At 40.3% G+C, this 25,833-nt stretch overlaps 1 protein-coding gene across 3 annotated transcripts in view; it reads right to left on the reverse strand.

Moving 5' to 3' along the window:
• Positions 1-467: 467 nt before the first annotated feature.
• Positions 468-25,833, reverse strand: part of USP22 (ubiquitin specific peptidase 22) — a 97,048-nt gene continuing 71,682 nt past the window's right edge. For all 3 annotated transcript variants that reach the window (XM_027743017.2, XM_027743016.2, XM_027743018.2), the window contains 9 exons: positions 25,237-25,406; positions 18,458-18,605; positions 12,439-12,544; positions 10,423-10,581; positions 8,208-8,334; positions 6,621-6,712; positions 5,085-5,147; positions 3,089-3,238; positions 468-1,079 (listed from right to left, as the gene is read on the reverse strand). In XM_027743017.2, the coding sequence (XP_027598818.1) occupies positions 1,037-1,079; positions 3,089-3,238; positions 5,085-5,147; positions 6,621-6,712; positions 8,208-8,334; positions 10,423-10,581; positions 12,439-12,544; positions 18,458-18,605; positions 25,237-25,406 (1,058 nt within the window). In that variant the 3' untranslated portion in view covers positions 468-1,036. The remainder of the gene's footprint in view (positions 1,080-3,088; positions 3,239-5,084; positions 5,148-6,620; positions 6,713-8,207; positions 8,335-10,422; positions 10,582-12,438; positions 12,545-18,457; positions 18,606-25,236; positions 25,407-25,833) is intronic.

The raw sequence follows: 25,833 nt of genomic DNA on the forward strand, positions 1-25,833 counted from the left end.
AGATATATATATATATAAATCCACCTTTGGAAGGCAGCAAGGGAAGAAAACAAACCAAAACCAGCAACAACAAAACAAGCACTTTTGAGAAATTCAAACTTATTCACAAGATTTAAAAAAAACCAACCAAACAAAAAAAAACAAACCAGAAAAAAAAAGAACCAAGACCACTCTTACAGTATAAACACGCCAATTCATTCATTTTTACTGATGGTTGCATTTATGAATTTCATTCTCGTGAAAAAAGGGAATAAAAGGAAAAAAATTAAGAAAATAGCTATTTATAGAAAACAAAACAAAAAAGGGCTCAAACAGAACAGAATCTGTGCTGATGCTTCTGATGAGCAGTCCGATGGCATTGAACATTACCTGTGCAAGCAGGCATGCTTGAAAACCTGTCTGAGTACTGCAGCTTCAGTTCCACAATCCAGGATTTCTTTTATGGTTGTTGGAAAAAAAAGAGCCTAATAGTTTCATACTGTATTTATTTAATAACTAAAATTCACAAATAAAAAGATACTTGCAAAGTCCTTTAGTTGTCTCATCCCCTCCTCCTCCACTCTACTGCTTTCAGACCCATATGCATAAAAAAATGGGTTTGGATTTTTAATTTTAACTGTTATATGATTGGTCGTTGGAGCTGAAGCACCAAATGGAGAAGATGCTTTATGGAGATGAGGGTAGAACCCTTTGCCTTCCCACACACATTTTGGAGGAACACAGGAGATGTACCAGCGCCCGGACTCCTCTGCTCCCATTTCCCCCACCCAGAGCATTCCTTTCATTTTATATTTCCTCTGTTAAGTGACTGACTGCAGCCTCCTTTCCCCCTTTCTGTCCTCGTGGGACCGCACACACGTCGGACATTGTTCATTTCTCACTCTCCAGGCTTTGAGTCAGTGTCAAGTAGGTCCTGTTACAGCTCAGTGCGAGTTGGTTTTTAATGGGTCTTTTCATTTCAGGTAGGTTTGTGTGTCGATTTAGAAGGCTTGCGTATTTTCTTCCTTGTTTATATCTGACAAGCTGCTGGATAAGGCTATTCATACTCCAGGAACTGTTTGTGATAGAACAGCAAATATCTGCAAGAGAGCAGAGGGGCAGTTTCAGTTCTCTGCTCTGCATTGGAGCAGAGGAGAGTTTTCACTGATGGGATCATAAAATATTAGGGCTGTTCATTTGGTTTTTCTTTGCAATTTCTTGAAGCAACTCCAGGGACAGTAACCAGGGATGAGAAGAAGGGAAGCCAACTGACATAATTTTACCAGCAACTGAGGAAACCGAACCATTACACATCAAACAAGAGTCCCAAAACAGCAAACAGGAGCCCCAGGGATGTCCCATCCCTGGAAGTGTTCAAGGCCAGGCTGGATGGAGCTCTGAGCAACCCGGTCTAGTGGGAGAAGTCCCTGCCCAGGGCAGGGAGTTTTTAAGGAAATTTGTCTCCTGCTACCCAGGCCATTCTGTGATTCTGTGAAACAGTCAAACCTTGTTGTACAATTTACTTAGAACGTGAAAGCTCTGGAAGATTGGACCGTGTTGGTGCTCAGACAGGAATCAACTGGACACTAATGTGACACAAAATAAAGGTGTTTTAAGACGCAACTGTTGCTTTAGAGTCACATTTACTAGAGCATCAGACACCAGGATTATTGCAAACTGCCTTCCATTTACAGGTACAGAAGCAAAAGGAAGCAGCAGCCATGTGGGTGAACACTCCCAATCAAATATCCAATGTCTCAATCTGTACTCAAATCTGGTGTTTTAAAGGATGAAAGTCTTCCTGTCCTTAATTCCTGTGTGTGTGCTGGTACAGAAAGGAGCCCAGCCCTCAGCAGTGACACGTCAGAAGAAGGAGTCTCATCACAAGCTCACACAGCCACTGATGAGCCTTAAAATGCTCCAGAGCACTTCTGACACTTTCCAGTTGTTATCCTTCCATCCAAGCCCTATGGAGCTTCCCTCACACAGTGCAGATCTACTCAGTGTCAGCCTTTATCTGAACCAGGGAAATGGATCAGAGCTCAAACCAGCCTTTGATAAGATGGACAGGCAACAGTTGTGTTGCACATCCTCTCCTCCTTGCCTCTGGCAGGTCCTTCCACAGCCATCCCCCCCTGGGCACCAGCCACTTGTGATTGATTTACAACAAACTCATTTCTTTGCTGACCTCAAAGCACAAGGTCCTTGTCAAATCTTTTAACACTAAAATTCAGATATTATGGATTTTATTTTTTTTTTCACTTCTGGGTTGAAGTTCAAAAAAATGAAAAAAAAAAACCCAAAACAGGAAAATCTATTAAAAAAATTACAAACTGAACATTGTGCCTGCAGCAATCCTTGAAAACGTCAGGAATAATTAAAGTAAGAACAGTAAAGGCTTATCTTGCCAGTACCAAGTCTACAGTTGAAAATGCAAAATGAAGACTTCAGATTTTAAGTTGCTTTAAGCACCAGTCCCCAGTGCTTCTCTCAAACGAGGAACACCACGGTGCTTCCCTTTGCAAACTGCTGCTCTGCACTCCCAAAACTTGATTAATGCAACTGTGTGAAACCATAATGTCAATCCGAAATCAATTTAAAGCCATGAGCTAAGAAACAGCTCATGTTCTCTACCTGCCTCCCACAGAGCCTTGTAACTCTGGGTCACACCATTTTCTTAATGGCTTTTCTTCAAATCTTTTACATTCATAGTAATCCAAAGGTTCTGCAGGCAAAGACTGGATTGTGTCATAGAGGTAAGTACTGCTCCCACACTGGGTGATCCCATCACTCTGGTTTTCAAAATCCTTTCCATTAGCAAGAGTTTGGACATGAGCACCAGTTACAGACACTGCTGAGTCACCTGATGTTCCTCATCCTTCCCCTCTTCTTCCTTCAGCAAATCCAGGTTTTTAAAACAATTGTGCATATATATATATATATGTATATATATATATATATATAAAATTATGCATAGATTGATGCTGAAGAACTGAACACCACACAGAGACAGGAGGTATTCAAAGGCAGAAACTATCCTTCTCTATGACTGAAAGGTTTTTTAAAGTCACAGTTTCCCTTCTTTTCCCCTTCCCAGCTGACCACTTACCCTTCACTGTCTAGCACATCCTTAATGCTTGCCTTGGTGATTATGGCATCATCACACTTGAACCACTGGTCCTTGTGCTGCCTGATGAAGCTGGTATAATGCCCACTCTCCAAGGTTCCCTGGTGATTAACTACTGCAAACAAGGAATACCTGGGGCAGAAAACAGTTAATGAATACGTGGATCAAAAGAGGAAAAACAACGGACATTTTAGACAGGCAGAAGCTTTTGTTCACAAACACATATAAGCAATGGTAAAGGATCTGATCCATCAATAAAACATCAGCTTTAACATCTACTGGGAAGAGGGAGTCCTTGCCAAGGGAAAAACCCGCATTTTTTTTTTCCTGTTTTGCTATTTCTGCAACTCTCCAGTCTGGTGACAGCCATCAGCTTTACTACTACTGGCTACCAAAGATTTTTCTTCTAAAATATTGATATTGGTACACTCCTGAAGAGGACCACTGATTATCTAGTCTGACCTTCTACTTCCCTGCATTGCTCCAGTGAACCAGAAAAAATCCATTTGAGGTATGGAGAAGGAAGCAATCTTAAATATTTCTGAACTAATTTATTGATTAATTGTCATTAATCTGGAAAGTCTGTACCTATTTTGAAATACTGAATATATTCAGCCTCAACTTCCAGCTCTCAGATGCTGCTGTGCATTTGCCTGAAAAACAGCAGACACAACTCTGTTCCAAAGATACTGATAATCAAGTTGCTCTCATTTTCCTTCTCCTTTTCTTTCCTTAAAAAGGAGAAGACTGAAGTTTTCAGCTCTTTTGTTCAAAGGTAAGATTTTGTTTCCAGTCCTAAATACACTTGTGGCTCTTTTTCAAATGCTCTCCACTCTCTTTAACTCTTTCATAAAATGCTATACTCGAACTGTGTGTGTGATACAAGCACAGCTGCCCAATGGTAAAATAATCTCTCTAATCTCACTTCATATTGTCCTACTCATGTTTAAAATTCACAGAGCTCCTTTGACACAGTGGTGCCACCACAAGGCACCTATTCACTGAATGCCTACAGAGCCACTGATTTATAGTCACCCTCTTCTAGTGGAGTCCTTTAATCCAACTAGGACGGGCACAAATTTCAGTCCCAGCTGGAGGATTCCAAGGTTGCCCCAGCTCTTTAACTGGCACCCAGATTACTGAGCAGCCCAGGTGCCTCTGCTCTCATTACCTAAATCCTCTTCTTTTTTAACACCTTCTCCAACTTAAGGCATGTGCAAACCTCAACAGTGATTAGCTGTTTCTTTCAGACCTTTTCTAACACTGTTAAACACCCCACTCCTCATGAATCAAGCTGTAGGACCACACAACACCTGCCTGGTACCTGCCTGGATGACACCTGCACCAAAACCTGGTTAGCTTGTCTTTAAATCTTTGTGTGATTCCAGTTTCCTACTCAAACTTTCAGTAGCAAATGAAGTGCCTTGAATTTAAATACACAACAGCAGCACATAACTAGCAATGAAAGTTGTAACCTTATTTAAATGAAGAGATAGGGTTTGTGTGACCATTTTTATTCCCATAAAGCTATGGATACTGGTTTCAATTACACCCTCTTTACATTCTTGAGCAAATTCCATATCATTTACTCTGACTGTTATCAATACCTGACCAAGAGATCCCAGGATTACTGGGATCATCTATCTGGGCCTTTGAGTGTCACTGTTCTATAAACTCTCTTTGGTCTTCTGGCACTCCCTTGGCCATTGCAATAGAAAGAGGATTACTTAAAGGAAACCCCCATCCCCTGTAAGGCTGTAACCAGGTTTTACCTCTGCCCACAGCCTGGTTGCTGGGGGGATCACCCCCAGCTCTCAAACTCCATGGAAGGGCAGGAATTGTAGTGAGTGAAGCTTTGTTTTGCAACAGTTCAGACTTGCTGTGCTGTCAAATATGGTAATGCAGGATATACAGCAGAGTATCTCCTTCTAGAAGGCAACTACCTTTCACAGTAGGAGTCATGGAATGTACCACTTACTTATTATCATTGTTTAGACTATCCGTCGGCTGCTGGTACTGCCCGTTCATTCTGCTCTCTTTACTGCAACACACACACACACAAAAATCCAGTCACTTAAAGCAGAGGCTTCCCAAACCCAGGAAATAGGTCTGACATGACACAGCCTGTTTGCCAAACCCGGGTCCTTACTCCACAACACTGCTGAGCATCAAAAGGCTGATTAGGATGCTAAGGATGCTTTATTTGCTCTCGGAGCAATGCTACTTCACAAACAGCATTTCTGCTCCTGGTCAAGGCTTCAGTGCTGCAAACACACATCTGTTTACGTCAAATCTTTTATCCAAAAAGCTTAAAAACAGGTTAAGAAAAGATTTGTATTTGAAACCCAGGAAAATATCTAATTACATCAATCCTTTATCTCGTGATGGGTCAATCATCCTGGCTCTGACTTGTAAATTCATTTTGTGTTTTGACAGCAGCAATAGGATTATGCTGTTGATTTCAGAGCCGGTAAAATTCAGACTACTGAGTTATGCCTGCTGATTATCCCAGCTCTATTCCATTATGCTGGATACCTTTCATCAGCAGAGCCTGTTCTATCCAGGGAGAATTCATCACAGAGGAACAGGGAAGTCTCAAAATCTCTAGAAGGTATTGGAATAAACCATATATTCTTAATATAACACTATTTAACAGAGCTTCAGGGCTCTCCTTTCTCTCCTGGTAGAAGCATCTACATTTTTCCAGGGAAATGGGGAGGGCAGGCAAACCTTGACATGACTAGTAAAATTCTAACATCAAACAGAGCTCTCTCTGAGATGCCATGTTCTGGGGCTTTCTGCGTTGCTTCAGATATAAATCAAATCTGAAAATCCTCTTGTATATTTGCATGGAGTACTGACAAATACTCGTTAACTGAGCTGATTAAATTCCTTTCATAAAGGTGTATTTGTATAAATGGCACGTCCTCCACAAACCTGGGAGGTGGAGGAAGTCTTGCTGTTTCTGTTTAAACACCAATTAGAAATACCTATTTTAGTCGGGACTATGTTTTTGCTTCTTGCAGCATTCTCTAAACAAAAGCTGAAGGTACAAAACAAAAAACTCCAGCTTTGCATATGTGCAGGAATAGAAAGGAAGGATTTTTGTAACTTCATGAATACAAGGCTAGGCATAAGGTTGGGTGTAGTCTGGATAACTGCACAGGATGGTTGGTGGGTGGGCACTCAGGTGATGGGATCAAAACAGATCTAAAGGCAGGATGGATCTGGGTCTATAAATTCAACTGGCAACAAGAAACATAACACACAGTAATTAAAAAAAAATAAGTAATGTTTAAATATAAATCTTTTTCAGGCACATGAAACTCTACAGTTTATCTAAAAATGAGTTTAGAAAAGCTACACCTCTCAAGGAGAAGCTCCCAGCAGAAGCACTGCTATCCATACTGTTCTATCCTGAGACTCAGGGATGTCCCATGTTTCATGCTGCACGTGGATGAACTGGTAACCAGTTCTGTGCAGGTCTGTGGGGGATTTTGGACTTGGTACACACCTGGAAGCCATGAAAGGTGTCATGTCCAGCTCCAGTGGAAACGAGACATACGTAGTGATCTTCCGCCTCAGTTTGGCTGAGTGTTCAAACCGCTGCAGGCAAAGGGGGACAGGTTTTTTTCTTTAGACAAAGACTAAGTTTTATGTCTTTTATAAATGTCCTAAGCTTAAAAACAACAACATGAAAGCATATTAAGAGTCAGTATTGCAGGGACACCCCCAGATTTTTCCTACCAGCTCTCTGGGCTGGGAACCCCATGTAAATTCTAACACATGTCTACCAGGAAAATAAACCACCATTTTTGGGCTCAATAGTAATACCATATTAATTAGATTGTTTACTTTAATATCTATGCATACAAACTTACTCCTAAGTGACATGAATAAAAAAAATATGCTAAACAGAGAGAGAACACACAGCCTTTACTCAAACCAGTGTTCATTTATACTAGGACTGTTCAAATCCATGGCTGCTGCCTACCCTGGCACACAGAACTGGTGACAACTGGAGCTTGCCTTCAGATTCACACACTTAATCCACCCATCCAATCATCTCAAGTGACAGGAGTCAAGCCTACACAGGAATACCAATTCAAATTAATGCAAAAAATGGAATATGATAGCAAAAAAAGCCTTGTCCCTCGGCCAAAAGGGGCCTGCAATACCCACCATCCTCTCCTCATCTTCTTGATTGAACATTACATGGAAAACAGGAACAAATACCAGAAAGAGATGAATGAGTTTCTATTTAAAGGCAGCTTCTCACTCAATTTCTCAGAAATTCTGCTCTATTTACACTTCAAGTTAATTATTTTCCAACTGTGATGCCGTAAGAATTCCCTAGCAACAGATCCAGATGTGAAAAGCTGAGACTTCTGCAATTCTTATCTTTCGAGTTTCTTTCTCGCTTTAACACGTGAAGTAAAATGAAATTTGCATTTTGCATAGACAGGACAACAAAATCACTTACGAAAACTACTTTATTTTCAAAAAAATCTTCAGTCAAATACTGAACTGAGTATGGGAAAGGGGATGAGCACATTCACCTTGACTTGCCCAAAGAGCAGAATCCCCACTTAGCACCACATTTCAGACAGAAATTGTACAGGAGTAAACTATCTGAGGGCACCAGTATTATCTACCATAATTCCATGTGACATCATCTGCTTTGGAAATCTTTAAAACTACATCGCAGTGGGGATGACACAAAAAATGTTCCTCCACTGCTATCAGAACTTTTCCATGCCTTTCCTTCAACAGAGGCATTTTTTCAGTGAAAGTGTAAAAATATTACCATGAGTGTTACTGGAGATTGGTGTCTATGCTGGTTCACGTATTAGACCAGCTTTCCATCCTGTTTCTGGATTCTGGCTGGTTAAATTCCCACAGACATACTGCAAAGCTACATTATAGATAATGTCACACTATCTTAATAGAAAATCTAGCTGGGCAATGCAAGCTGTTTTTTATATTAATTTATATCATAAAAGTTTAGTCAGTGAAAGCCAGAAGATATGTCCAGGAACTCAGCTCATCCTCTCAGAGGGGAAATCACGTCCTCTGCTCTGTCAGCCCCCTGTGAACTTACTTTGAGATGAAAACAGGCCACAATGGGTAACTTCTTCATAGTGAGTTGTTTGGTGGATTCCTGGTAGCTATGGCAACCACTACATTTGATTTTGGCACTGCTTCCTAGATGTTCTGGCCTTGTAAACCTAAAAAATACATTGAGAAGTAGAAGGATGCACAAAACAATCAGATGATTTTTCACACATGCTGCAAACAGTTTTACCTGTGGGTCACTGGCATCACAAGACACAGAGTCCATGGCTTTTAAGTGCCTTTTGGAAAAAAAACCCTATAATAATGTAAAGTGCTAATAGTTCAGAGGCTCAAATCTGACACTGACCACTGATCTACTTGGGAATATTGCACTGAGGTGCATCAGTGTCTGAGAAAGGAGCTCAGTGTCAGTTCATCTCCTACAGCAGAACAGCTAATTTTCATACAGAAAGCAAAGATCTTTTGTTTTCAAACCCAAAAACATTGTTATGGAAGACACTCCTCTGCAAAACACTCTTCTACCTTGTAGCCCTCCAGGGTTGGGATCAAAGCTCTGACATGGAAAGGGCTGTAAACACTAAGTTCTTTTCAAAATACAGATACCTTTCAAAAAACCCTGTGTTGACAACTAGAAAAATCTCTTTCAAAATTTTCAGACAGAACTGCTCAAGGGAGATATGGGAGAGACCATTACAGAACAGGGAACTGCTCAGAGAAAATGTACTACCTCGATGTTCTCACTACAAACTAAAGCAAAATCCCTCTTTTCCAGATATTGTCAGCACAGAAAGGGCAGGACCATGGACTGTTAAGACCTTTCCTCCAAGTTTAGACTTCCACGGGGAAATCAGTCATCTTCCCAGAACCTGCCCTGCAACTAGGATTTTTGAAATGAAATATCTTGAAATAAAATTGAAAATTTTACATTACTGCACACAAAGCGTGTGGGGGTAACCCTGCCCTGCCTCATTCTGACTATGACTAATGCAGACTCCAGCATTAAATGATCTCACAGCCTCTTGGTCTCTCCTCTTGATTAATTAACAAGATTTCCTTTATCTGGCCTATGTGCCATCATTCTCTGGGTTTGGTTTGCTGGTTTTTTTTCCTTTGCTATTGTTTGTTTTCTCTTAAGTCTCTAAAGAGGTTTACAAATGTGCTGTTATTGTTTCAGTGCCCTCATCTTTCTGTTTTTGTGTCATATTCCTGCTCAATCCTTCCTTCTTCAAGCCAACTTCAGTTGCATGGCCACACTGGTTGACAGACCTTTCCTTCTTGCTAACTTTTGGGTAAAAACCTAGACCCATCCTCTTTATCCATTAGAGTTCAACTTCTTTCCAAAATCCATACTCTTTGAGGGTATCTTTGAACCCAGATGTTTTTCCTCCCCCAACATCATCTCTGATTCTACTAATCTCCATGTTCAAGAAAGTCACCAAAATTCAACCAGTTTTGCCTCTTGATGCATTCCTGCATGAGCAATTTCTCCTTTGTACTAATTCCCCTGTTTCCTGAAAATTACTGATCTTAACAGTAACAACTCAGAAATCAGATGTTAGAGATTATGAATTCTTGTTTTAGGAGGATTAGCTGTGCCCCAGGTTCCAGGTAACCTCTTCCTCAGACATATATCTACACTTGCCACAAAAAAAAAAAAAAGACTTTCAGATCTTCTAAAAGATCCATGTTAACTGTACAGAAAGCCATAACCTGCTCTCCAGGTACCTGTTTCCAAGATGCCCAAGTTTCAGGCTCAGAATTAGCTTTTCCTTTTGAAAGCCCAATTCCTTTAATCCTCAATGACACCCCTACAACTCAGCTGGCAGCAGCTGACCCTCAGCTCTGCTTAGAGCAACATCAGATTCGTACTTAGATGAATATTAAATGCATGGTGAACACTTTTTATGTGCTTTCTTAGCCTACACCACCCAGAACATGGAGGCAGACACTAGTGATTTCAATCACTTAAAACCACGTTGCCTGGCAGCAGCCAATGCAAAATCTGCTTTCCCTTTGCATCGTGTGGCAACAGGTTTTGAGTGCTTATTGCCAGCCCTGCTGTTGCTCTGAGCCTCCTTTGCCTTCTCACTTTCTCATATGGAAACAACAAAAATACGTGTAAAAACACCGTCAGGGGACACAAAGCCTCACTCAGTCCTACTGTTTAGTGCCACCTGGAAAAGAGGATGAAGCCAAATCCTGTTTGTCCCCCCCAAAACTGTGTTTTGCTCACGCTGTACCTTCGCAAGCAGTCTGTGAGAGTGGTGGTGCCCGAGACGTGGCTTTCCCCGTTCACGACACTGCCATCACTCCCCGGACTCAGCGGCCAGAACGGGGTGGAAGAGCCTGGCAAATCCAAACTGATGTCCCAGAACGGGTCTATCGTTGTGGAAACACCGCTGTGGGAAAGAGAACGGTTCAATACGTGTTTAAAGGAAGGAAAATGAACGGTCTGTCTCGCTCTGGGGGTGCACACCAGGTACTGCATTTTGAGGGCTTTGGGATCTCCATCACCCCTAGAGGGCACTAAGAGATGACAGAAAATAGAGCTGCTCTAGAGTGTTTTCCCACAATTGATCGTTTTCCTGAATATTTAAAAGCCATATGTTTGGGGAAACGAATGTGATGTACTAAATGGAACATATAAGCATTTAATACATTCTCTCACTCACTGGAGCCCTGTGACTCAGAGCAGAGTCACTCTGAGATACAGGTACTGGTCATAGACCAGTATAAAAATGATGGCAGCTACATGCCATCCAAGCAGTTTAGAAGCTGGTCTTCTCTGGTCAAGACAAGGAAGATGGTGCTTAAGCCTACTTCAAAAAAAATAAAGAGCCTTTAAATATTTTGCTGCCCAGCAGTGCACTGAATTCAGCTCTGCAGTTCCTATCAGCATCTCCTACAGCCTTTGGAATTTGAAAGGCCAAAGAATAACTGCACCAAGCAGTAGCTTATGTTCTCCATCATATTTCTTTACAAGACAGCTGAAGACAAGCCAAGAGCCAGACCATGGAAAAAGCTTCTCAAAATTTTAACTAGTATTGACTCAAATCTTTTGCAGCATTTACATTTTTAAGAGAACTCCACAAGTTCGGAGTCTAAGCTCTTCATCTGGAAGCACATTCTTCTTGTACCTTTTATGTTTATTTTCTGAGTACTCCCTTCCTCTAAAACTAGTGTCTTTCACTCTGCAATCTCATTAAGCTTTCAACATTCTGCCTTTCTCCCCTGCTTCATTTGTGCAAAAGTTGTCAATTTTCAAAAGCAAACTTCTTTTGTTAAAGTTTCATCAATGTTAATATTGTGTCATAACACATCAGGCTTTGCATTATCACATAAGGATTCTGTGGGTCTACCAGGCAAAGAACAAAATTTCCTATGTTTTCCTTACAGTAAATCTTCTCCAAATCCCTCCAGGAAACTGAGAATAAAAGCAGATTCAAACAAGCCCAGCCCCACAGTCCATCTGCAGGACAGTAAGAATGCAAGGCAGAACAAAAAACAAGAACTCTGACTTCTGTGCTATGGCAACACCAAACACCTCCAAAAAGAAGTCAACTTGCTCCGGTACAAAGCAGAACAACAAATACATTTTTCCTTAATCTCATGAAACCTTTTTTTCTGGTACCTGAGATTACATGAAGTATCAGCCTCTTTGAAACCTCTCCTGATGATACATAAGGCACCTGATTGAAGAAAATTGTGGTTCTGTATCAGAATTTTCTTCAAATGTAGTTGCAATTATGTACTTTCAAATCCAAAGAGCTCTTGGGAGTCTCTTCCTCATGAACTTGGAAAACAACCTTTTCTAGATTAGTAGAGTTTATATGCATAAGCCCACGGTACCTTCTATGCAACTTTTTGGTATGTCTTAATATATGACACTTAACTGGTAACAGATTGCATTTTACCTGATAGAAATTATAGAATCCCATAATGGTTTGGGTTGGAAAGGACATTAAAGCTCATTTCATTCCACTCCACCCTCTGCCACGGGCAGAGACACCTTCCATGAGACCAGTTTGCCCCAAGCCCTGTCCAACCTGCCTTGGACACTTCCAGGGCTGGGGCAGCCACAGCTTCTCTGGGCAATCTGTGCTGGTGCCTCAAGATGCTGCATTTACACAGTTTTTGCCTTGCTGGAATTTTGCTGGTATTTACTGATGTTCAAGACAGAAAAGGTTCAGTGCACTGTTGCACTGGAGGGGTAGCAGAATCAAATCAGAGCCCAGGATCAGGAAAAAATGACTTACTGGCAGACTTGACAGGTAACATCTGACTGCAGTCCGCCTGTGAAGATTTGGTCTATGATGCAGTTACAGTGGTTGGGGTTGTTGGCCTTCTTCCCATTATCATCACCTGCAGGAATGCAAACACAGGCTCAGAAGTCAAAAATCCTCCAAGGGAACATTGGTTTGTCTTGGACTGTGTTCCTGCAACTCTTTCTAACAAACTTATACTGCAAGTTCACATGGACAATACAGAACCCTGAAAACATTGCACATTGAAGAAAGCAAGGAAACAAGATGAGAACTTCTAGAAAAATATAATCAAAGGTGATTAATTGCAGTTCACTCCTGAAGAGGTGATGCTTTAAGCCATATCAGCTCTTAGCCAAACCCTTGTTCAGGGTATCTCCCTTTACAAAGATTTGCTTTGCACTGCCTGGAATAAAGATCAGCTCTTAAGATACAGGAGTTGCCAAGATGGTTGATGAAAATGAACATTTAGCTTTTTTTCCTAATGAACAGAGAGAAGAAATATCAGCAAATGCTACTTTTTAATTATATCCCAGTCAAATTCTGCGAGTAGAGTGAGGGGAGAGGGTTTGTGAAGACCCATCAGCCCCCCCAGCCTGCTGCCTCCATCCCATCCTTTCAGCATCAACATGTTCTTTCCATACACATTTTCACCAGTGGGAAAATGAAAGATGTCCTTATCTGAAGTGGGGAAATCATGCTGTGTCCCCCTCCAGCTTCCCTGGAGACACAGCAATCCTCTGAGTTCCCAAGGGGCACAGTGAACACATTTCCATCTTTTAGGCATCACAAACTCTCACTGGAGTGACAAGGTCTTGGGAGCATAGTAGTAATTTTTATGATTTGAGTGCTGAGATTAGGCCAATTCAGCTTTCTTATACTAACCAGAGCATTAAATAACCAAAAACTTCTTCATACAGCTCTCAGGTTCAAAGCTTTCTCCCTCCATTCCCCAAAGGTGAACCAGGAGTGATACATTTTTCCTTTGATTTCCAAGGCTGTGCACTGTTTATTTTCCTTGGGTAGGATGCAACTGGGTTTGTTTTGCAGTCAGAGATGCACACACCAACTATTTCACAGCACCAGCTGATTATTTCGTGAAGGACATCTTTAAGATGTCTTCCCATCTCCTACAACAGGAACTGCTGTGACAGAACTACGTTTGGCCATGTTTCCCAGTGTCTTTAACTTTCTTGGAAGTATTTAATACCTGAAACTAAAATGCTAAGATGCTGACTCCTCAGATCACAGCTATTTCTCAAAACCAATTAATTTTGAGACAAGAATATCAAAAAAAACACCTGAAAAAACTAAAAGCATAGGGCAAAAGACCACTTTCCTTGTGACTGTGATGCTCTAGCTGGAGTCTTCTTGCAGCAGGAAGAAATAAGATTATTTTCTTTTTTTTCCAGTGAAGTTTTAGAAGTTTGTTGGAGAATATTATATAACCTGACAAAGGTTCTACCTAATACTAAGTGTGGAAAAGCAGCCATAGGTGATACCTACTAAGCTGCAATAGGCCACTTGAGTTAATTAGATCCTAAATGCCTCAGGAAAGCTCTCCCTCAGCTGCCCGATTTAGGCTTTAGAAACTTTTGTTTGAACTTCCAAGAAAAGCACATTGTTTCCTTAAAACAGCTCTTGAACAAAATGCTCCAAAATTAGATTTCAAGTGTACTGAGGTTCAAGCTGGGGGTTATCAGACCCCCTCTCAGGCATTTCTTGCTGGGAATTTCAGTTAAATCTTACTGAACTTAAGAGCTTTTAAAAGTCTCAATGCTGCTAAGCTAATGAAGAGGGCACACAGGAGAGAGACTGTACAAGGCATCTCTCACCTACAAAAATAGCTCACTTAGAAGTTTTAAAGGAAGAAAAAAAAATTTAAAAATTGCTGGTTTTTATCCTTCTTTAAAAAAACTCCACTTTTCCTTTTTAAAGAACCTCCACGTCCTTGTAATCTCACCATTCCAAACATTATCTCCCTCTGGTTTGTGTTGAGGGGGCAGAAGCAGAAAAACAAGCGTTGAGAGATTTTTTTTCCTGGACCACAGGTACCATCCCAGTTGGGCACCTTTAACAGACAAGCCATTTCCACCTACAGAGAGAACCAGCTCTCCCTTTTCAATTACCCAAGTCAATCAGGATCAGTGACGAGAGGGTCTCCAAAGAATATCCTGGCAAGCTTGTTCCCAGCAAAACAGAAGGGCATTACCCACTCAACATTATTTCCCATGACATTTGGTTGGAGAGGAGGGAAAAAAAAAAGAGTAAGATTACCACCTACTCACACTTGTCAATATGGAACAGATGCTGAGAGGAGGTAAATTATGCAGCTGAGAACTAGAAGCTGCTAGATTGTTGTGCTCAAGTTAAGGTTCCTTTCAACATTTCTGTCTCAAAAAGGAGGTTTTAATTTCTTTTTTTTTGGTTTTATTTTTGTTTTTAAAACTGGTCATAATTCTTACCAGGAAAAATCAGCAGCTTCTTCTAAGAGTGGTCAGCACAAGACTAAAATCAAACTTGAAAATACATTAATGTACACACTAATGTAATTATGAGAATGGCAGATGAGTTTGCAAGTTTGAATTCCAATTAAATGCAACTCTCAAAAAACGCCACAAAAGTTACTGCTGTGTCTGTGCAATAACTAAGCATATTAACCTGTGTTCAAATACACAGGCATTTAATATACTACTAAAGGTAAATAACACATAGCAACTGTAAGAACAGCTACAAATAACTTTCTAACATTGTTTTTGGTTTTGAAATAAAGAAGTTCTGCCTCCATTTTCCATTCTGTATTTTTTAAATGAGAAAAAGGAAGTCAAGAACTGTCAGATTTAAAAAGGGGCATCTATCAAATAAGACATTAATGTTAATATTTCTGCTTTACTTTGGCCCCCAGTGTTTTGAACATGTGCTTGTTATTTATGACAAAGCAGTGTACACACAGATCTATACGGATCATAGCAGATGACATGTTTCAGAAGCATATGCTGTATCTGTTCCTAAGAATATCAAGCAGAATTCACAGAGCAGGGCAGTGTTTTCCTCCCCAGTCTCAGCACACCATTCCTTTTTCTGTCATGATGCCTCACACCAGGCTCCAGATTTCCTTTGCAGCACTCCTTGTTAAAGGTGAATGCAGAATGCTTCATGAAATCCAAATAAATGAGGAATAATCAGTTTTGAAGTACTACTTTCTTTTTGTCAGACAACTGAATTAAGTCTGGGATAAAAATACAGAATTACTTCAATTTTTTTCTCTTGCCTTTTGAACCTGTGTGTACCAATGCCCATCTCTGTCACTTGATTGTTGTGCTCTTTTAATAAAGAAACCCCCACATCCAGTCATGTCTCTGGGCTGAATGTTACCTTTGGAGTTGCAATATTGCTCCATACAAGAAAATAACAATTCTGATCTAAGTTTCTCCAAGTTTGAATATGTCTGAGACAAAGCTGGGAAACTACAAAGTGTCTGGATGATTTGAACCTCACTGTTGTGGGGGTTTGCAGAATTAGAACCCTGAATTTCTTCCAGAGGGCTGGTAATTACGATGTACCTGTCACGTTGACTAAAAGCTGACCTAATACTTTACAGACTGGGCAGAAACACACATCATTTACATATTTTTTTTCCACCAAAATACAACTTTCCAGTTAGATCACCTCCCTCCAGCTGTTGGAATGAAAAACAAGTGATGCACAGGCATGATAGACTTGATCCCTTTTATTCAGAAACAAAGTATAGATTCAACCAGCATTAAAAACACCAACCAACCAAATCAAAACAAAACTACCTGGGCCATCCAACTCACATAATCATCACAGGGCAGTTAATTTTATGCTTCATAGGATGCAGGATTACAAGTCTTATCTTTAAATGGACATCAACAGCATGTATTTTTCCTAATTTAGGCAGTGACAGATCAGTAAGAAGCATTCACAGCTTTCTCTGACTTGCATTAGGACACTTCCTAGAAAGGTGAGTAAATGGAATGGAAAAGGGATAAGTGACCAATGCCAGCCAAACAAATATCACTGGATATTTATCCCTAAGGAGCACTCCCATTTACTTTGGTGCCTGAAGCTTTGGTTATCATAAATAAAGTCCAAAACCCAGGGCAAAGTTTTCCCCACTATTTTATTCTACTTTACTGTGTGTTAATTGTAAAACTTGATTATTAGACTGGAAGCTTTAAAAGCTTTTTTCATTCAGTAAAATAAATATTTAATATTGGCAGGGGAGGTATTATTTGCTTATTGTAGCTGTAGGACATATTCTCACTATTAGTAATAATATTTTTACATCTGTATCCTTCACATGCATTCCATGTGCATACACAAGTGGGAAAACTTTCTCATTACATTCAAAACTAGTTCATTCCAAATGTGGTTTTGCATGACTATACTTGAAATTCTGGTTTAGATTAACTTGTTTGGTTCCCATACAACTGCTCAACCACTTCTTTTAAATTACCTTGATGTGGTATAGATTATTTACAATATTTAAATAAAAGTCTCTTTATTTCTTTAGAAACAGAAATTTGAAAACCTGGGTGCACAGATGGCAAGGAAGATACGTCAGATAGATTTTTCATTTAAAGCCAAACCACACTTTCAAAAGAAAGGCTTTTCAGATTCATTATCACTCTGAGAAGAGCTCAGGGACCTTTATTGTTGCAAGTTTGGTTGTTTGGTTGTTTGTTTTTTTACAATTCTGAGCAGCAAACACTTCTTCATTAACAAATGGGGAACTATACAAGTATGAACATTATTTTATAGCAGAACTGATGAAAAAAGCTTCCAGATTTGTCATATCAATGATTCAGAAACTTTATGGGAACCAAGAAGTATTTATCTTTGCAGATAAGTTTGCTCAGTGTTGGGAAGGGAGAGGTCAGTATTTGAGTAGACTCTGTTCCTTACCCTACTTCCACACCAGTTTAATCAGGATTACTGAAATTCGCTCAGTGATTGCCCAATAACAGATATCAATAACTACAAAAGAACTGCTCTATGTGCTCCTGTCCTTAGCAGTACTTTTTTTGGAGAAGATTCTTTTGGAGGCACCTACTGTGGATCTGAACAAGCCCATGTGCTGCCATGCAAGGCTATCTCAGAGATAAAAGGGAGACTTCACAAAGGTTCAGAGAAGCAGCATTAGCCCTCCCTTTGACAGTCCTCTGATAAACCAAAAAACCAGTCTCTTAAGTGCTTTTCCTAAGAGCATTTGAGGGAAGTTGAGTGCTTTAAAGCTTCTTTCTAGTAACTAAGGATTTTTTTGTTTGTTCTGCTGGTATCAAGCCGACTACTTTTCCCTTAGAGGAATAGGAAAAATTCCTGTGCTTCATAACTGAACCAAGCTAGAGCAAACACTGGCAGATTGGGAAATACTCAGTTCAGACTGAGTTCAGCTAACTAACACAAAATACATAAATTCATAGGATTTTACAAAATCAGGACTTACCTACTTCACGTCTAAAAGCACATCACTGAATATTTTTATTGTATTGTACAATTATGGATTGTTATACACAGACTAATAAAATGAGACACCAAAACCTCTCATTTCTTTCCTTATTCACATTTATACCAGCAATTTGGCATCATAAATATATGGGACAGGTTAATATTTAAGCAGAATAATATTAAGAATAATATTAAGCCATAGCCTTTCCCCTGTTATTTTCATCAGTCCCATGACACACTGAGTAAGAGTTCTAACTACCTCAAGTATAAATAGAATTAAAATGGTAATTTAAAAAAAAAGACAGTGACTCACAATCAGTAACAGAAGAACATGATGGGGATTCAAAATGATGTACAGGCTTGTCTCCTCCTAATTCTTGGTAACTTTCGACAGTGGGATTGGTTTATTTACTTATAAATATTTTAAATCTACCGAACATTTGCTAAGAGTGCTGTGCTGGCACTATACTTAAGAAGAGATCGTTCTACCTCCTTTTGATCCAACATTCCTGGTTGATTGAAGCCTCAGCACAAGCCTTACCTTTGCAGTGTCTGTGTAGCACATCTAATGCAGCAATGAGGAACTCGTGTGCATCTTGTTGCTCGTACCCTGCTAAATGCCGTGCGTGAGTCCATACCAGGTGCAATAACCTATATGGAATGTGAGGAGATCGGTGCCCAGAGTAAAACTGCTCAAAGCAAAGAGAAGGACATGACTGTTAACAACTTACACAGCCTCGGTGCATTCAATTATTAAAACGTTAAATGAGCGCAATTAGTCAGATCAGTTTAAATCGTTTAATTCTGATGGCCTTAATAATAAAACAGAGAGACAGCTCTTTGTCACAGACTGCTGGAGAAGTGATCTCAGAACTGAGCACCTCGGTTTTCTCCCTCGGAATTCCATCATGCTGTGATGGATTAGCCAGAGAAATGTGGGGGCGCGGGGAGTGGGGTAGACAGACACAAACATCACTCAAAAATTGCTTATTGATACCACTGGCTGTTATTAAAATAGCCTGGGGTGGGGGAAGAAATTAAAAATCCTACAGCTGCAAAGGATTAGCAATTTCATTCATAAATTATGTGAATGAAATGCCCCCCACAAATAGGACAAACACTGAAGATAAGAAAATTGATGCCAACTGTCAGCCAGCCCCTGATCCATGGAAACTCTGCATCCAAAGGCTGTGCACAGTCCATTTTTTAATGGAAAAATTTCCAAGAAGAACAGTAGCCTCATGCCAGGACTGGCCTTTCACTGTATAGCTCTACCAGCACAAGGTTTTAGAAACAACCTCATTGAGCCAGCTGTTTGCAGAGCTGAAGGCACCCCTTCAGACACCTATTCCCAGAGCCAGCTGCCATCCCTGCTCTGGGTGACACCGTCAGGGTGTCACTGCCTGGGATCTGGTCCTGGACCAGCTCCTGCATCTGCTCCTTCATCTGCTCCAGTCAAAATCTGATGAGCTGGCTCCAGCAGTGACTGAAACTGCCCCAGGTGATTTTGCCAGAAGCACATTAGAGAATGCAGAGACAAATTATTCAGTCAGCAAAACCCGTGATGTGAAACCCCACTGGTGAGTGGTGACACACAGCTGGGGAAGTAAATCAGCACACAAGGGGAGGGCAGATAACTACCTACAGACTTTTTTTTTATTAAAAAAATAGCCAGATCCCACTTAAAAAAATTCAACCAAACAAACCCCAACCAAACAACCCAGCCCAAAAAAAAAAAAGCCAAAAAAACATCCATGCTAAGGGTCTGTGTTTCCCTGGGTTGAGGTTCAGCCCTTCCTTTATTTCTGTGCCATGATACCAGTTCCAAAAGCAAAGCAGGGATGCTTGTGGTGTTCCTATAGGAGTCAGAAAGGGCCCACAAGAGTTTATTCACTTGGCAGAGTATTATTTTTAAGTCATTTTGCCTTCTCTCACCTTTGGGAAAGGTATTTGCCAGTAAATGCTGCCTGCAACACCACAATTACATTTTCCCAAGATCCCATCAAATCGATGGTGGTTTATTCTCAGTTACTCTTCCCAAACAGAAGACAGTAAGCGGCAAATACACAGGACAAAAATAAGATTTAAACCTCCATCAGCACACAATTTCTCATCCTCATTGGAAAAGTGAGCTTCCTTCCCCAGCCCTGAGTTTCTCCCTTCACAGTCTCTGAGCATTTTATATAAGTGCAAACACAGGCACTGTGCTACAAACCCGCTGAGAGAAAACAGACTGTGTTTAAGGGACAGGTTGGCAATAAGCAGTACAATCTCTTCATTTTCATCCAGTCCTCATATTTGTAGGGTTTTGTACGTGGCTACAGTCTGTTTGCTCCCAAACAAATCTCTTCCTTGCAAGTGACGCTTTTCCCGAACAAGAAACTGCACCTCTGCAGCCAAACCCCACAAAATGCTTCTATAAATACAAAGATCAATAGTTAACTCTGATGCCAACAAGAATGACACCGAGGGACTGGAGCAGGAGTGTGGTAATTGAAATCTGCTGACGCAGCTGCTGCTCAACATAATTCAGGGAACTGCAGCAATAAAACTTCCCTGTTCTGTCACTCCTTACAATTAGTCCCAGAGCTCTCCGGTCATTTTAACCACCAGCACTCCGTGTAATTACAGCACTGCAGCCATGAGACCTGCCAGCAGCTTTTACATTCTCTGGTGCTTCAGTAGGATGAGAGGTAACAAGAAGCTTTATCAAATTATAAACTATTATCATACAGAAACGAGAAACCCACCCAGTAAGAACATGGGGTGGGGGAAAAGCTTTCACTGCTCAAATGAATGTAAAATGAAACAAAGGGATCTGAGCACATTCAACAGCAATGTTTTAGCTGGAATGTATAAAAAAAAAATCCATCCCATCTCTGTCATTTCCTTGTTGCTGGTAAGAGCAGCCTATCAGAGCTGTTCCAATCCACAAAAAGGAAAAAAGCCCATGTAAAGTCTTGTTCCATCACTATTATACCAACCTTTTCAGTGAATTGTGCAAATACAAATAATGGTGTATTTGTAAGTCACATTTAAAGCACTTCAATGGCACAACTGTTCCAAACGTAATTTAAACATAATTTTTTTTTGTTTAGATTTGTTTTCAATTCTGCAGTATGGGTTGTTTATATTGGAGAGAACTAGTTTGAGCAATTTGAAAGTGCTGGGTAATACACTGTTTAATCGCTGTTCCAGGAAAAAAAGGGGTGGGGGAAAGGAAAAGCTAAACCAGGATTCAAAGCTTTCATTCTTACACACGGCCCAAGCAACAGTAGTTTTGTTTTTCCACTTTAAAAACACATGCTCTTGGGTTCTAAAAAGAAGAGTCTATATGGGATTTAGAAGATTCTAGGCTTCGTAATTTGCATTATTGTTACCAAAAATATATAGGCACCAGTAAGGTTTTAAAACAAAAAACCCCATCATACACATCTGTACTTCTTCTTCCTCCTCCTGCCAAAAACATGTACAGAAGTTTCCCAATTATCCTGCATATGTATCAACTAAACAGTCTCTGAGCTGTGTAATTAAGAATTTATAGGCAGAAATCCTGTACCAGGTTCCAGTCCAATTTGAGAAGTTAAAACCTCCTCTTGGAAACTGGTTCTCAATTAAGACTTTAAACATTCTGGCAATTTACAGGGGATGAAGGGAGTGGGTAACACATGCACCTCTCAGAATAACAGAACACCTTCTGGAGGTTTCCCAAAGAGGTTCAAGTGGTCACAAAATCAATTTTGCTTGCATGAACTCTGTATGTTCTACACTTACTTCAGAGAAAGTGTTTTACTAAATCAGCACCAACTCTGTATTTTCCATGACAAAATGCAAGGCCTCTGACTAAGAGCCTTAACTACATTTTTTTCCCCCTCTTGTACCTTTGTTGTAACTTAGTTTATAAATAAGCCGCTTCACCAGTACTGTCTTCAGATATCAAAGCCATAAATCATCTTATTAGTTTCCCTTTTTGTCCTCACTTCTCAACTCTTCCTGTAGTTGTGCTGTGCACTGTGATAGGCTCAGGAGGATGAGTAATGATGAGAAAAAAAGAAGGGTTTGTTCTTTCCACCTCTGGTGGATGCACTGCATTCTGCTCTGTTCCCAGGTATTCTTGCTATTCCAGTCACAGAGCATACAGAGATACAGATCTGCTAATCCTACTTCCTGAGTGGTCATTTTGGAAAGGATTTAGATAAACCTTAGGGTGTGGACCATCCTGAAATTAATTTTCATTGGTGAAGTAAAGCTAAAACATAAATACCAGCAGGTAAAAATGAGTGCACAAACCCTTTCAGCCCAAAGGCTCAACGAATGGATTCTGTGTGTTCTATCTTCCCTCCATCCAGTTTCACCACTATCTGTTTTTCCCAAATCCTTTTCATTCCTTATGCAGTGTAAGTCATGTCATGGTTCTATTGAGAAATAGGTTTCAGGTAGCACAAATGAGAATGTTAATTGATGCAGTCAGATAATTTTAAAACAAACAGAGATCAATGCCTGGCATATTTGCAAGAAAAGCCACCAGGAAAAAAACACCTCAGTCCTGAGAACCATCTGATCCTCATTACTCACCACCAACCTACTTCAAGGTGGAAGAAGTTTGTAGCTTTCTGTCTGTCACTGAGAAATCACTCAACCCATATAATTACATGATCTTAAACATTAAAAAAAGGAACAAGCATTTTCTGTTTAAGAAGTAAAAGAGCAAAACTTGCTTATTTAGGCATAGCAAAAGCTTTACTTAATGTTACTTTTTGTCCTGGAGAGCTCTCACTCAGGCACTCACCAGATCCCCTGGCATTCCATTTGCCTCAGATCACACCTTCAGAAAAGCAGGGTGGAGGGGAGATGAAGTTAACCCTTGCCCTGATTGTTTGTCCCTGGGTAAGATGCCTTGGGATAACCACACAGTTAATCCCAGTGGGAAAGCTACGTAGAAACAAGACAGAACCTGAATCAAAGTTTCCCTGGTAATTCAATTACAAAGGAATTCTTAACCATAGCCCTGAGATCTCCGATGGTTTGCTTTCCTTCACTCAGACCTCAGCTCTGCAAAGGCAGCATAGGAACCTTCACCGTAACTACTGCAAAGAGCTGGGACACAAAAAGCTCACCGGTCTGCTCTAAAAAATGTAGGATTTCCATTTTAATTCCGAATGCAGAGAAATTAAAACTCACCGGGATCAGAATTTTACAACGGGCACTGACAGAGCCATAAACACAACAAGGTATTTCCTGCTCAAGAGTTACAATACACCAAGTTGGTTGCAGACCCTAAAGCTTTGCTCAATGAGGACTAAGCTCTAGTTTTACTTCAAGGAGGTCGAGTCACTTTTTGTGTCCTCCCACAGCACAGGGCTGCAGTGTTTAAGATGAAATAAGGACCGACATTACTGCTGTCTCCACAGTCTGATACCACAAATATGGCTGTTCCCTCATCCATATCCCCCCATGTTGCACAACATTAATTATTAGAATTAATACAAGTGTAGGCATGAATTTTGATTGGGGAGAATGAAGGCTGAGCTCCCCAAAGTGGTGTGTGAAATTAAACTCGATTACAACTGAAACTAATGCAAATGCTGCATTTAAGCCCCATTTTGGATAACAGCCTGTTCTTTGTTCCATGCTCATACTAACAAAAGCCATCCTAGGCCATCAACAGGGCTCCACACACAAAAATGGAAACAAAAATCATTACCTAGAGAGTCTTGATCTTTCCTCCAGCCTCTCGTAACACTCATTTCCCCTTTCCCAAGGGATTTTTTAAAAATGCGTGTGTGTAAACAGAGTGTGGTGATGTTCATCAGCATGAGACCTTATATCACAACTTGATGAAAGGATATCAAGATTATAACAGTTCCTTTTTTTTTTTTTTAAATAAGCAAATAGGTTTCCATATTAACAGTGTACAGAAACTGGTATTTCTATACCACAACTGATTTTTTTTATCTAGGCATTGTGGTATTTCCCCATTTAACTGCACATCTGTTTTCAATAATCCTGCAGCTGCTACCTATTGGTCTGCCTGCCTTTTGTTTTTACCTCCTTTCCTGACAGACTTGGGAACAACTGAAAACCAGAACAAAAAATAAGAAATAAAACATGCAACTAATGACTGATAAGCAGCGTGAAATGTTGCAAATTCCCTGCAGTGCTGAGTATGAGCAGAAAAGAACTTTCTACTCGAACAGCTAAGGGGGGGCTTTACCTTCCCTGTGTGTTTAACTCACCTGCAGTGACCAAAAAGAATCATCTCTGGTGAAAAAGGCACAGGAGTAAAAACAAATTGAAAATCACAAGATAAAGGTAAAGCTATTATGGGTTGGTTGAGGTTGTTAGAACAAATTTCCATGACAGCACATACACAGAAAACCTGCTCTGTGTACAAACAGCTCCAGAATCCTAAATACTCCATGACAGCACGTACTACAGCATTTTTTTATTTGGTTTTTGTGGGTGGTTTTATTTTTACTTACCAATAAAGCAGATCTATCACTGAGGGAAAGGCACAGAACTGAATTTGTTTGCTTTTAAAGACATTTTAAAGCTAGAAGCCCACATGTAGCCACAATCCTTACATTGCTAATGTGGAATTAAGAGAGTTAATAAAGCTCTTTGACTATTTTATTAAGGAAAAGCCTGTGCCTGTCTCATACAGCACAGACCAGACCTACAGAAAAAGACACACTGCAAAGCCAGTCACCTGGGTGGGAAAGGGAAAGAAGAGCAGCTTGTACAGGGAAAACACAAATTACAGCAACACATTCACTTTTCTACACCTCCTTCCTGGCCATTACTGGGTTTGCACGGAAGAGGTGACAGCAAAGATGTTTCTGCTTGTGAGAAAGCACTGAATATCTTTAAAATATTCATAAAGAGACCTACATAATCTAGTGCCTTAAACCACAAGGCTATATACTACTGCTTTATTCTCACTCCCATTATCACCCAAAGAGCCCATGACATATTTTCCAGTTACAACTTGCACCTTTAATTAAAGCACACATTCAGCTTTAAGACTAAAGCCTCGCAGATCAGTCTCAGAAGGGCAGGCAGCACTGTAATTATTTCCAAAACCACCTTTGCCTAAACAAGGGTGACTTCAGAATAGGCCATGAAAGGCCATTAGTTTCCTTTACAGCAGCTGGGTATTACTGACAGTAGGGTCTCAATCTTTACTGCTCTGTTTTGCTACACCTTGAGGGGAAACGTGGACTTACATTCCCTTTATATTTGCAAACAGAACACAATTCCTTTTGGGGGGGACAAATGGCACCTGTGGAAAGGTGATGCTTTGTGGCAAACAACACTCACCTCCTGAAAGAGTGTAGACATTTCACAGACCAGACATGAGCTGGGGCTTTGCATTTCACATTTGTGCCTGTCGGAGAGGAAGAAATCTCGCAGCAGTGGAGTGTGGGTAAGTGCCTGGACAATACAGTTCATAAAACATGTGTTCCCAAGATTGATTAGCCCTCGTAGACCTATAAAGACAGAAAGGGGGAGGGGATGCATAAGCATTATCGAGGAAACAAAACGGTGTATTTGCATTTTTATATAGTTTTCACAATATTGCCACAGCTTCGCTGTAGATGCACAGCTCCAAGTACAGTTTTATACTGGTTTAGGGAGGCTATTGGGTTTGTTGTACTCAAGTCATGAGGAGCTGCAGAAGCTTTCTGAACTACACTAGGATTTGTTTCTTAAATTCTCAGAAATAAGGAAACCACCACCAATAGCATTATTTTGCAATGGCAGTTTTGCTACATGTCACCAAAACATGTCCCTCCCCGAGCTGATACCGAAGTGCAATGACAGCAGCTGGTAAGTCACTACAGTAAGAGAACAATAGATTTAAATAAATCAATAAGTAAGTTTTCAGATGGTTTAAAAAGGCTTTCCCTCATGCAG

Source organism: Pipra filicauda, unplaced genomic scaffold, assembly GCF_003945595.2.
Source record: "Pipra filicauda isolate LSUMZ 115617 unplaced genomic scaffold, ASM394559v2 scaffold226_size1812527_pilon, whole genome shotgun sequence".
NCBI classification, from domain to species: Eukaryota; Metazoa; Chordata; class Aves; order Passeriformes; family Pipridae; genus Pipra; species Pipra filicauda.